This window comes from Nilaparvata lugens, chromosome 13 (genome assembly GCF_014356525.2).
Source record: "Nilaparvata lugens isolate BPH chromosome 13, ASM1435652v1, whole genome shotgun sequence".
In the NCBI taxonomy this organism is placed as follows: Eukaryota; Metazoa; Arthropoda; class Insecta; order Hemiptera; family Delphacidae; genus Nilaparvata; species Nilaparvata lugens.
This window is the reverse complement of record NC_052516.1, coordinates 7,042,733-7,057,552: the sequence shown is the minus strand read 5'-3', so window position 1 is coordinate 7,057,552 and position 14,820 is coordinate 7,042,733. Positions and strand designations below refer to the sequence as shown.

General features: G+C 31.5%; 1 protein-coding gene across 2 annotated transcripts in view; it reads right to left on the bottom strand.

Moving 5' to 3' along the window:
• Window positions 1–14,820, bottom strand: part of LOC111043686 (elongation of very long chain fatty acids protein AAEL008004) — a 29,361-nt gene continuing 14,541 nt past the window's right edge. The window contains exons 3-7 of one of the 2 annotated variants that reach the window (XM_039439688.1): window positions 10,593–10,783; window positions 8,471–8,548; window positions 6,219–6,381; window positions 4,318–4,454; window positions 1–1,464 (exon numbers count right to left, since the gene is read on the bottom strand). In XM_039439688.1, the coding sequence (XP_039295622.1) occupies window positions 1,282–1,464; window positions 4,318–4,454; window positions 6,219–6,381; window positions 8,471–8,548; window positions 10,593–10,783 (752 nt within the window). In that variant the 3' untranslated portion in view covers window positions 1–1,281. Of the gene's footprint in view, window positions 1,465–4,317; window positions 4,455–6,218; window positions 6,382–8,311; window positions 8,390–8,470; window positions 8,549–10,592; window positions 10,784–14,820 lie in introns of both variants that reach the window. The other variant, XM_039439687.1, reaches the window with a different exon arrangement.

The following is a 14,820-nucleotide window of genomic DNA, read 5'->3' as shown; positions in this document are numbered from 1 at the left end:
TGATTGAAAACAATTATTTAATATAATACAAAACAACTTACATTATCTATCATCTCTAGGAACCTTTCAAGATTTGATTTAAAACAAAATTATGATGATAACAACAGATACATGAAGAAGAACTTATCAATAAAATAATACAATCAAAGCATACATAATACACAACATAAATAATATATTGCATATAAGTTACTGTAAAATACATTACCCTGCAATACGGTACTGTACTCAATATGTATCGCCTAGTGCATACTAGATATATTTTTTTCTAAAACACAATAAAAAAAACTATCAAAAGTACCCTTTATTTTTTGAAACTACTAATTTTGACTCTTCAAGAGCCATTTTTAAATGTTTTTCCATGTTAAATTAATCTAAAATTTCTACATCATAGGTTATCAATTTTCATTTTTTTAATTTGTGTATATAAATGTGGTTCTAATGACTCGCAAGATGTATCTTTATTAGAATTGTTTTCCTTGGCATAAAATCTTAAACAATAGCAAAATTAGTGGCATCCCGACGGGGCCACATTTTCCTAAATCAGCAAATAATGAACCAATTGTATTAATACTTTGTAAATAATTGTAGCTCATATGCTTTTTGTAATCATGTCTATAATTTGAATAAACTCCTCTGGTCGTGTTGTACCCTCGACCAGAGACATTATTATTATTACCTATTATTATTCCAAGACAGATTTCAATGGCTGTTGAGAATAATAATATTGTAAAATCACAGTTCCATTAATTTATGTCACATCCACATTTATTAGACTTGTACATAAATAATAGGTACAAGTAATGTACATGTAATATATAATAAGTACACAGACTTTTAATTATGGAAAAATTCCACAATATTGATTCTTATTCAACAAATTTAATCAATAATCAGTAGCCTAACCCTAAAAAGAATAGTGAAATGTTTTTGTAATAGACCTGATCAATGTGAATTTATTGTTATTTACTTTTAATTACTGAACTGGGCCTGGAAAAAGCATAAGCATATGATAATGTGAATTGAATTGAGAGTTCATTTCCATTAGGCCTACTCAATATAGGTAATATGTATCTCATAGAACAGACGAGGTACATTTACAATACTCAATATTACCTATGTATTGCATAATGCAAACAGGATACAGCATTACATGTAAGTAGCCTAATACACAAAAATACATTTGTAAACAAAATAATGTCGTATTGCAAACACAATAATTTACTGCGTTGCAGTTTAGAGTTAAGTATTGCAATGAAGTTTCCTAATTTTTTTGCATTTTTATTCGATTTTCTTCTGTTGTTTGGCGTTTTCTTTTTCATTGTAGGATTTGTAGTAGAAATTCAGGAATAGGACAAGGAAAATGGCAGCATTGAGTAGCATATAGATTGACATGGCTTTCGGTACTTTGCACTGTTTTACAAGCAGAAATCCTAGGTAGAGCATCATGAGGACAAATTGGACCTGCAAAATAGCAATACAACATTTTAGAATAGATTAAAACACGGGTTGATGTTGTGGAACCTCTATAGGATTGAGAAAATGTATAATATAGTCAATATTCCAGTTTATTCGGTATTACAGTCACAGGACTGTATAATTTTTAGTTAAAACTAGCAATGTACCTACAGTTGAAGATTTGTATTGTATTTGATACTAGCAGGTAACCCGTGCTTCGCAAGGGTCTATTTTAAAACTTGACGTAATGAAATCCAGAAGAATTGAAAAAAGGCCTATAAGAATCCTCGGTTGATTAAGAATTCATAAGCTGCATTTCAAGTAAATCAGTCCAGTAGTTCAGACGTGATGATGCGTCAAACATAATTTCCCTATCCTCTACACGTGTATACGTCTTTAAGCCAGTTCTTTCCTCTATTATAGTATAGAAGATGATAGATAGATGGATATATCATCCATTTATCTATCATCTTCTATACTATAATAAAGGAAATGAATGAGAATAAATTTTGAAAGGTTTGAGATATCAATGTGCGGTTTTCACCATATCTTTTCTCTGGAAATCCTATCATATGACCACCTTTCAATTAAAAAAAGAAGTTGAATTCAAAGTGATAGTTCCAAAATGGCGGAGAAAATTTGGGTGTAACGGAAAACCTGTTTTTATCATTCGAAAAGGATCCCTAATCTTACCTATCTTCTAATTACCCTTTTAAGAGAAATGTTCTGAACTGAAAACTTGATGTAATCAAATATTGAAGAATTTAAAATAGGTTTGTAACCATCCCCGGTTAAGCAAGAATCTATATGCAAAATTTCAAGTTAATCAGTCCAGTAGTTCAGACGTGATGATGCGTCAAACATAATTTCCCTATACTACTTTACACCTGTATACCTGTATAATAATATTTTTCAATTCCACCATATGATTTGGTGATTTTTTTAAAATGTGTTTTTATGAATTTTGAACATTAATTATGAAAAATCTAGAAGGAAAATTGAAATTTGGGCTTCCAGGTGCACGAGATTGATATTTTTAGAATCTATGTTCAAAATTTGGAGATCTAAATCATTCCCGTTTTTCCAGTATGCAATCCAAGCTTGATGCGAACAAACGAACACACGAACAAACACAACCCTACTCTCTCTTATTATATAGACTATAGTCATAATTCACTTACCAGTATCCTAACGGGATACTGCCCAAAACTTCTTCTATTATTTTAATTTTGTCTCAATTTACACAGTTGTTCTCTATTATTTGAATAACGTCCTAGATTTTGTATCCATGGATGAGGAATAATTTTGTTTCATATGTTTTCAATCTTTTGTTCTCAAACGGATATATGTACCTCAAGTTTGATTCATCAAGTGAACATATATATTAGAAACGCTTTGATTTATGTGTCATTTTTTTATTTTATCAATCACTTTCCTTATAGTGTTATTCACATTAATACTGTATCGTGTTGTTCTGCCTTTATTAATATAATATATAATTCTGCCCATTGTGGCATTATTGAATGAGAACATGGAAATATAGAAAACTGTGATGAATGGAAGAGATGCAACACACCAGTTAGTCAAGATTAGTCACGATTAGTCACAATACTTCACATAGTTGCTTGATGCATTGATGCTATTAATAAGGAATGCTAAGGCTAGACACATACCAGTTAGTCAAGATTAGTCACGATTAGTCACAATACTTCACATAGTTGCTTATGAAGACATGTCTAATTGCAATGACTAATCGGTGTGTGTTGCTCCATAAGCAACTATGTGAAGTATTGTGACTAAACGTGTCTTGTCTTGTCTTGACTAACTGGTGTGTGTGTGTGCCTACCTTTAACACTATTTGAAGTGAATTTTACGACAGTCCTTTAACTAAATACTTGATGAAGGGGAATTGAATACCGTATAAAATGTATAACAAATTTTAGAATAACTTATATTGCATGAACAATAAAAGAATATAATGAAACAGTATAGAATAACTAAATAATAGAAGCCAAATAGATTTACTCTGGTTCAATTCCTGAATATTTCTCATTTATAAGCTCTTTCCTCTGATAAGAAATCACTTAATATTATTGTATTCAGTTGAAAAAGTGATTACTATAAAATCACCTAGAAACAGAATGGTTTTGTTATCAATAATTTAGATATTGATTGCAATATTTGTTAATTTATTTACTAAGAATGAACCTTTATAACTGGATAATAATTATTGTCTCAATCTTTCAAATATTGTAAATTCTTACATTCTTATATTGGCAACTAGCAGACCTACTAGTATCTTGAAAATTTAAAATAGGTCTATAACCATCCTCGGTAACCATCCTCTATATGCAAAATTTCTAGTTAATCAGTTGAGTAGATGAGACGTGATGATGCGTCATTTGTGAATTTTCTATCCCGTTCTTTTCTTTTTTTATAAGCCAATATAAGCCAATTCTTTCCTTTATTATATTATAGACTACAGGAAACACGTGTTCCCCAAGGGTCTATTTTAAAAATGGACAAACTGAAAACTTGACGTAATTAAGTCTTGAAGAATTTAAAATAGGCTTATAACCCTCGTCGGTTGATTGAGAATCAATATGCAAAATTCCAGTTAATCAGTTGAGTAGTTGAGACGGTGATGATGCGTCATTAATGTATCATCTATCCAGTTCTTTCCTTTTTTTATTTTATAGATTATCATATATTAACAGTTTAGAATAATTCTATATTTGATTATTTGGGATCTTATTTATCGTATTCATTTATCTACTTTTTATTTAATTCATTTTGAGTTGAAAATTATTCTACATTTGATTATTCGAATTTAATTTTTTAGTTTAATGTTGAACTGACCAATTGCAGCTTGGTGAGATGTTTCTTCCACCAGAGGTATTTCTCGAAGCGTGGTCCAAGGGCTGCCAGACAGTAGTAACCATACATCACTATGTGTACAAACGAGTTTAGGAATCCAATCACTAAACCTTGTTCTCCTGAAAACATCAACACAATATCAGATCAATTGATCCATTAATTTACAGAAATTGAGACAAGAAATCAAATAACGTTTTATTCTTCGACGAAATGCACTTTACAATCAATTTAAAATTTAGTTTTAAGAATTGGGTTTGTTCTCCGGTAATTCTTCAAAATTTTATTATTAATAGGTGAATATTTCCTATTTTAGTTATAATAATGTGAAATATATCCTCTATGTTTAGTTTTTGAGCATCTAAAATTTGAAAACCTACTTTGTGAAAATACTTGAGGACTGAAAATTTTGTGAATTGAAGAATCACAAGACTTGACCTATTTCGGACTATGTGTTATCTAAATTTGGGACAGGAATAGCACAAGGTGTAATTTTTTTCTCTCCCTATCATTTTGATAATATACTTATTGTAAAAATGAATAGAGAATAAATATTAATAGGATTAATATTACTAGAATACCCCTACAAGACTATACGTTACTAAATATATTTATTAACAGGAATGACAATAAAACATCAAATCACTTTTTATTCTCTGAAATGAACTTTTGCACGAAATTTAATGAGGATGCTATTGTTGTGGATATATAATATTGTAAGGGTCATAATATAATAATAGTAAATAAATTAATTTCCTTTAAAAAAATACAAACAAGCAATATTAAAACATAAAAAGTACAAAATATCTAAAATACAATACAATATAAAAAATATGTAATTTATTTCTATTGGAAATTAACCTACTCAACTATGGGAAACCCATGTACTAGAGTAGGTGTTTACTGTAGTAGTAATAGATTGTGGGTGGGGGTGCAAACTGCAAATACGTTGGGTAAGTGAGCTCACATATTGTTTGAGATTACGTTTTCTATGATATCTTCCAGTTGAAATAATCCAGCTCTTACCGGCAGTTATGAATCTTTTTGGGTTTTCTATTGACTTGATTTGTGCAGGAAGTAGATTGTGGAGTTTTGGTGCTAGGTGGTTCATATATTGCCTTCCTAGCCACGTTCGTAAAAAGAAGGTTTCTGTTTCTTGTGTTATGACTGTGGTTCCTATGTTGTTGAAAGCTTTCCGGGTTTTTGTGTAGTCTGCAAATTATTTCCAAGGAGTAGAGCTGTCTTATGTCCATCACACCAAACTCATTGTAGAGCTGGTCTGACGGATAACGAGGTGGCCTCTGCTTGATGATCTTCATCATTAGTTTTTGCACTTTTAAGAGGGGGTCAAGATGCACGTTGTTTGTTCCCCCCATCCTACAATCCTAGTTTAAAAGGAAATTAGATAGCTGTTGTTTTAACAAAAGGCTCATTGGTTCGAATAATATACTTGCAATTGAATGATACTGAATATAAATTCCATTTCAAATGTTGGAAATTAGGGTTATTATAAGCAGTTTAACAGTTGAAGTGTTTTTCGAATACTGGTTAAATCAGTAAAGGATTATTGTTCATATTTTTCATCAAGGCCAAGATTCCAAAAAATTACAAATTTACAAAAAAATCAACTCAACTCTTCATTTTCAAATTCTTATTAATAATTAGTATTCAAGAGTACATCAGTTTTAATTCAATGCGGAGTTAAAACACATTAATACATATCGAATTTAACATCGATATAAACGAATCGATGAAATATAGTACCAACTGCAATAGTTATTCATATAGGAAGATCAAGAGGATGAACTGCAAAACATTTCGATATCAACTAGTTCTCACAAACGTTTAAAACTTAGAGATTAATAATTGGGAAAAAGTGAGCAAACCTGGGATAAATTTGAGGTAGGCCCAGCAGGATACGACCATATTAGCATGGTGATAAACGTGTAGGAATGTTATTTGCCTCTGCTTTTTCCTCAGTACAAAGAATATTGTGTCCAACAATTCGACAACTTTTGAAAAGAAGTACCACCAGGCTCCTTCGTGTAACTAAAGAAAATTAAATTTTATTAAATATTTATTCATTCATTTATGTGCAAAATTGAATAGTATATGAACAAATATAGCATGAATATTACACAAATTGTTTAAAAAACCACACACAAACTGTGCTGCAAATAAAACTTTCTGCACTGCCAACAAAAGAGCATCTTCCATGAAATCACATCTTCCCACTCTTTTGTATTCCTACTTGATATGTATAATAAATTAATCATTGTAATTATTTTGTTATGTAGGCGATTTTTGGGATAGATCCTGTGTTTTTATGTTGTCATAGATAAAATTCAATGGAATCAATAACTATTCCCATACTTACATTGTATAATATATATATTATATGTTTTGTAAAAAAAATGGATCATTTGATTATAGTGTGAATAACATTGTTCCAAGTAATGTAAATTATTATGATTCTATCTTGAACCAAACTACTGTAAATGGGTACCTATTGATTTAGAAGGTTTTTCTTGTGATTGGTTGCGATTAATAGAAATAGCCTCTACTTTTGTATAATTATTGATTACAATAGTGATTTCCCACTTATGAATTTAACATTATTTTTCTCATTTGTATCATTGTCATTTTACAATTCAAATAGCCTACAGTATATCAATGCTTCATTACTGTATAGTTTTACAATGTTTCATTACTTCCCAAAAACATGCAAAGTTTTGTTTCTAATTGCATTCAATTTATAATATACAACACTCACTTTATATACACAAATCATAAGAAAAGGATGGACTATCTTGAATGAATAAGTTGATGTCCTTAAAATGAAAAATGATAAAATATGAAATGTTAGTAGGCTGTTATGAAATGCAATATAAACCAAATTATATGTAAGCTACTATCACAAATTATGATGGTATGACATGAACGTAGCAACTTTCCGATAAATTATATGGGAATAATTATTCTTAAACGAAAATTCAAATTGAATGCTGTAATTCACCCCGAAGACTTCTGCTACTGCAAATATTAACAACAGGGTAAACAGTTAGATGAAAATTCAATAATAATTATTAATTCATTAGCATTTGAATAATTGCAACGTCTCAGTAATTTCCATCTGCATATGGGAAGAAATTGAATACTCTTTAATGAAAATAGGAGAAAATGCAATAAGTTAGTCAATACATAGAGAAGGAGTGAATTATTATAAGAGAAAACGATAATATGGTAACTATTTCTTAGCTTCCTACATTATACCTCCTCTTTTCATGCACTTGTTAATTTTATTACCATGCAAAACCTTCCTGTAAAATCAATTCAATGCAAAATACTATTCTAAATTATTTGAAATTTAATTTAACAGTTAATTTGAGCAGGCTATAATTTGAATAGCATTTCCATTGTAGCTATATTACAGCACTCAAACTACGATGTTAGTTTTAAACCCATAGACCTTTTAGTAAGAATAATTCATTGAATAAAAACAGCCAAATATTTCCAGTGATTTTAAATGTTGAAAAATAAAATTTTACAACTTTTTTGTAGTTGAGTTGTTGATATTGTGGTAATTACTAATATCAAATATAAATACTAATAAATTGTCAAAACCACAAATTTTACCGTATTCAAAGTAGAAAGACCGGTGTCGGTTGTTACACCATTGTCAATCTCTAATAAACAACCAACCTTAGTAATTTCTTCGTATTTTTCTTAAAAATTTGACAATATTCAATCGTATTTTAATACAACTTATTGGAAATATTATGAGCTCATAATTTTTCCCACACATTAAAGAACTCAATCTTTTTACTTACATAAATATCTAAAATCTGAGACATGTGGATGATATGTGGATGATTGATTGACCACCATTTTCAGGTGGATTCCGAGCCACCGTGATTCATTCATGAGGATAAAACAGGATTTTGCGAGAAATTTTCAAATAAATCATTCAGAAACTTACCGCATATCTTAGCCTAGAGTTAGGTTCAAGGGATTTACATTGCAGTATAGTGTCAGATATGCCTTCACTTGTCATGACCTGTAAATTTCAAGCATTTTGAAGCGTTAGAGAAGCATTATAATGATTGCTGATTCATCGAAAATTTGTTTATTGACTCACAGCTAGCTTGAGTTCTGGGACTCGTTGAATCTCTTTACATTGTAGCACGAACTCAAAAATACCGTCTTTTCTCATTGCCTGAAATTTTTAGAAAAAAGACGTGGAATATTTATAAAAAATAAAATTCCCTCCACTATAATCATGCTTATAGTTAGGTCCACGATATAATGGCAGTATTTTATTAACATTAGTGTTGCTATCCTTGTCTACCATTCAACAAAGCAGATAGTGCTATCCTTTTCTAGCTCCGCAACTTTGAGGGATCATTTTTCAACGATATCGAAATATATCTAATAAACAAAATATTTAATGTCAATCATGAAAATCTATAATTTAATCATTGGAAAAAATATATTTTCTTGTAATAAAATATAGTCTAATTACAGTTTATTTTAAAAAATAAGGAACAGTTGTATTTCTATATCAGATATACCGGTATCAGCAAGGCAGTGGCAAGGCAGAGAATCGACAACGCTGTTCTTCCATCTTTTTCCACTGTTTGGACCTCTCAACAAATGGTGTCTTATCTTGTTTTTGAGTACTGTATGGAAACAGGCATATTCATTACTTCCAATCTCTATAATTTATACATTAGTACATTGGTTTTTATTGGAATAAAACTTTCTTTATTAACTGATCTCTATCCATTCATAGTTTGTCTATTGGTATGTTCCTATTCAACAAATTCTGCTATGAGGGCCTATATTCATGTACTGTATTATAAGGTTTTCTAGGTTTGTTTCTATATTGTTTCCATAGTTTGTTTCAATTTACAATAATATCTTACTGAAATACATAATTAATTATTTATTTTTAGTCTCCACATCAATTCTGTTGAATGGGAACATGAATTCTCCAACTTTGTTGTAGCTCAGACCCTGTCTTACTTGTAAATATATTCTTATAAAGTATTTAAAATAAGTGTTTTTTCAAATATGTACAAGTAACTACAACAAAGTTATTATATAGTGTTTCGTCAGGGGAAGCAACATCAATAAATTCTTTATTTCAAGTTGGGAATTCTTATAGATTTCCATGAATTTACAATTTCATGAACTTGGTGAGTTCTTCTCAAAAGACAACTCTGATTACAAGTCATATAAGTCAGAATTAAGGGGTATCTCTTTATAATTATTTTGAGTATAAGAAGTAATGAATTTAATGTACCATACAGGATTAAGAGAAGCAGATTTTCAAATATGTATATGTTCTATTTGTGGATAGCAAACCTTAGTCATAGCCAAGTGCTAAATATCTATATATATAAAAGCGAAATGGCACTCACTCACTGACTGACTGACTCACTCACTCACTCACTCGCAGAACTAAAAATCTACCGGACCAAAAACGTTCAAATTTGGTAGGTATGTTCAGTTGGCCCTTTAGAGGCGCACTAAGAAATCTTTTGGCAATATTTTAACTCTAAGGGTGGTTTTTAAGGGTTTAAAGTTCGTCTTTTAGCATGTATATTCTTCTTCTCCCAATCTCTTGAATTTAATTGAAATTTCCATATCATATATCATATGTTACTATAGAGCTATAATCTAGATAGAGTACCTCTTCGAAACAGTTGTTAACTGGCAACTAAATTAATAATTTTGTCAGGTTGGCATTAAGTTGAGTTGACTTTAGTTAGTTGACACCAAGTTGAAGATTTAGATGCATTTATCGCGGAAAAATTGATTGGGCACTGCTACTTCAATCCTGGAAATATTATATTACTAGCCGTCAGGCTCGCTTCGCTCGCCATATCCGTTTAGCCAGACGTTTAGTCTGGACCCCCGACTGGATTGTCCTAACATATGATAAAAATGCTCAAATGAAAAATGCAGGCGAGCGAAGCGAGCCTGCTGATCTCATTCTTGGACGATCCAGTCGGGGGTCCAGGGGGCGGAGCCCCCTGGCTAGACGGATATGGCGAGCGAAGCGAGCCTGACGGCTAGTGTCTTACTATAGATTGTAGATAGTGGGGATTATAATATATACTCGTTGAATTATTATCATATTTTTCCAAATAACTTGAGCATGTTTAATTGGATATATATTGAATAGTGGCTACATCATTCTAGCATCTCCCAGTACAAAAATAAACAGTTTGTGAGAAATAAACTGTTTTTCAAACCTTAGCACATAACCAAGTGCTGAATATGACTTGATAGAGGTTGTAGACAACTAGAAGCCTGTTGAGGTTGTAGGGCTTCCGGTTTTCCATCATCTGTGGCCCAAAGATCAGCACAAAGTAGAGGTAACCTGCTGTTAACGACGCCACCGGCCAAAAACTGCCCATTAGGAACCATGAGTCTACCAGAGGATCTGCAAATGATTAGAAAAATATTTATGAAAGTTTCTTGAATTTGTCAAGAATATATATCAATCAATCAATCATTTATTTCTTTCCAAAACATACATGAAAATGTACATGAAAAAGTCAAAAACTAAAAACTAACTTAAAGCTAAAGAGAAATTAGTGTCTGTATAAAATTCATTTTTTTACAGTAAACTCGTTTATACTGTAGCATGCTAAATCCATCAAATATGCTCTCAGCAATTCCTTAAATTTTGATCTATCAGGTTCATGTCTTATGCAACCTGGGAGACAACCAATAAATTTTATTCCCATGTACGTTGGACTTTGTTTATATTTTTCCTTATCGTGCTTCTTTATTGTAAAATTATATAGGCCTATTTAAAATATGAAAAAAATGGTGGGGGAATATGTGAAATTAAATAATGAGCTTGCTGTCTGTGGAGCCACTATAGTGAGGTCCACGTTATAATGGCAGTGAAGGAAGATAGAAGAAAAACGTTGCCGATCCTCTGTCTTGTCAATGCCTTCAATAGACGTTAAATGATACAAGTTTATTGATGTAATATTAACTGTCCATTCTTGTTTAAAATAATCAATTATATTTTATTGAGCAATAAATTATATTTTTCAATGATTTCATAATGAATTTTCATAATCAAGATCAAATATTTTGTTAATTAATTATTAATTCTACATTGTTGAAAGACGATCTGGTAACAGAGCAAAGCGAGAACGAGATAGCGCTCTCCGCTTTGTTGAATGATAGACAAGGATAGCAATACCATTGCTAAACAAACTCTGCCATTATAACGTGGACCTCTCTATAGCCAAAAACTGCTCATTAAAAATCATGAGTCTACCAGAGATTCTGAAATTATCGAATAGTTATTTGTGCAACTAGTGCGCAAAGTGACAGTTTGCTGCACCGAAAGAAACGTTTACGCCCGAGCCGTAGGCGAGGGCGGAATGGTTTGTTGAGTGCAGCAGAGGAACTTTGCGCACGTATTTCACATTAAGTTTTTCCTACAGTTACCATTGAATATGAAAAGTGGGTAATTATGGGTAAAATTGCCTGAAATGCATCAAATGTTTTTCTGTGTAATTTTATTATTGATAAAAACCTTAATTTATTGTCTAATTGAATAAAGATGTTGTCCTTGGTTATAATATATAATGAATAATAATTAGCGCGTTGTGCTTGGTTGCACCTCTGCTCACTATAGCAGCCACAGCAGTCACTGTTACCAACTTCATTTTGATTTTGCTGCACTGGTGCTCCATATAACCTACTAAGTATTTTGCGTTGCCATGTTGCAAATCTGGAGTGCAGAAAAATTTTTCCCGCACTAGAGCGGAAAATTGATTCTTTGCGTTCTGTAATCAGTGCAGCAATGGCCACTTTTCAACGTAACTGTAGGAAAAGAATATTTCTAAATACTGTATATGCTTGTATAGTCTATACTCATTTTTCTAATACTTGACTCCTCGTTTTATGTGCAATTCCATGTTATTCAACAGGAATTGCATTCAATGTATTATGATTGTATTATTGACTACAATTGCCACTCTAATGTGCTTTAAAGGAGTGAAATAGTATATTTCGCACCTAGGGCCGAAAATGAGACTTTTCTGGCTCGAAATCGGTTTTCAAGTCCGAGGCCGTAGGCCGAGGACTAGAAAAGATTGAGAGCCGGAAAAACATTTTTGCCCATGGTGAGAACGTTATTTTTCGCCACACAGAAAAATAAACAATATATATATGAAAATAATTTATTGTCTATTATAAGCACTTCCGAAAGCAAAAGTGGAAGGTCATAGCTCTAGCGAATCTGAGGTAATCTGAATATCAGGAAATTGTCCAAGTATTTTTATTTTTTATTCTGATTTGTCTAAATAACCTAAAAGATTATGTTCAATTATGTAAGAGGTTGAGTTTAAACTTTTTATTCTTCCAAATGACAATAAGATGATATTATTATAAATGTTTTAATTTTATTATTGAATGATAAACACAAATTAAGAAAAGTTTTTGATCAGCTGTTTTAGCACACTTGAAATTTGGCCAATCTGAATGTCAATGGAAGTTTAGGTTAGAAGTTCTATCCTACTCTGAAAATCGAATTATTTGAATAGTTTATAATAATATATATCTTATCTGTATTTTATTCATCCAAATAGAATGATAGTATATTATTGCAGAATACTTTATTGAATTCTAGAAGCATAAAATGATTCCGTTTATCCACTATGTTCCGTGATAAACGCAGTACTAGGAGGTTTGAGGTTAGATTCTATTATACTCTGAAAATTGAATTTGAATAGTTTATAATATCTCATTTGTATTTCATTCATCCAAATAAAATGATAGTATCTTATTGCAAAATACTTTATTCAATTCTAGAAGCATAAACTTATTCCGTTTCATAAACTATTTTGTAAACACGTTCACATCAAATCAGAATCAGCTGACTTCAAGGTTATTTTACAGCCCTAGGGCCGTAAAAATTTTACCGGCCTGGCCAGAAAACAATCACTTTCGGCCTCCATATGACGCACGTAAACCAGCTCATTACATCCAAGTGGGGCGAAAACTCTTATTCTTATAATCAACATTGCTTCTTACGAGAGCATTCACACATCAGCAGAATTATAATGTATGAACACTTCCATAAGAACCAATGTAATTCTTCTTCTCATCAGCAGAGAGTAGAAATTCTTTTTGAGAATGTTGACTTTATACAATTTCGCCATCCATCAATAAAATTTGAGAAACATTGGTATGTCATTGTGATCCTATAGTGAGGTCCACGTTATAATGGCAGTGTTTGATTAGCAATGGTATTGCTATCCTTGTCTATCATTCAACGAAGCGGATAGCCCTATCTCTTTCTCGCTTTGCTCTGTTGTCAGATCGTCTTTTAACAATGTTAAACAAGGCTATCAGTACTATAGTGAGGTCCACGTTATAATAGCAGTATTTGATTAGCAATGGTATTGCTATCCTTGTCTATCATTCAACAAAGCGGATAGCCCTATCTCTTTCTCGCTTTGCTCTGTTGCCAGATCGTCTTTCAACAATGTAGAATTATTAATTGATTAACAAAATATTTTATCTTTATTATGAAAATATATTATGAAATTATTGAGAAATACAATTCCTTGCCTAATAAAATATAATTGATTATTCGAAACGAGAATGAGCAACAGTTAATATTACATCAATAAACCTGTATCAGCTACCATCTATAGAAGGCATTGATAGGACAGAGGTTCGGCAACGTTGTTCTCCCATCTTTCTCCACTGCCATTATAACGTGGACCTCGCTATAGAAGATGTGTTCAACACCCAGTACACAATATAATATCGATGGATTGAGGGAGAAAGTGTACGCTATCTATTATAAACTGTTTCGCAAGATCCTATACAGGTGTAGGTAATTTCTCTTCTTCTAGAAATAAAACTAAAAACAGGTGATGATGACTAGGCCTATAGACTGTCAACATTCCCCATAAGATAGCATCTATGCTTCCCATCTAACTCGGATTTCTAACATTTTAAAGTGAATTTTTAGAGTGTTCTATTTAACGTACCATCTATTACTACTGTTTCGTTGTACAAGAAATTATCGCCTACAATCTATAGTATAACTATAGTTATGGCGTTATAACCTAGTATAAATATAGTTAGGCCTATAGTATTTCAAGCTAGTATAACTATAGTTATAGTATTATAGCCTAGTATAACTATATTTCAGCTCAGTACCACCTACAAACTATAGTAGGCTATAACTATATTTCAGTTCGGTTATAACTGTAGTTTGAAAAATTGTAGGACGAAATCATCTTTCAGAAGCAACTAAAATTCGTTATACTTGGATCTGCTCGACTGATTCCAGATTCTACTAACGTTTCTTCTACTAAATTCTCTCCCATGTTTTTAGTTCTTTCCTTTTTGATACACCAAAAAATGTTTTGTTAAATTTGAAGTAGCATTGTTCTCTCCCGATTTGTAGGTGAGATGAAGGATTGAAGGTTAGTGGGT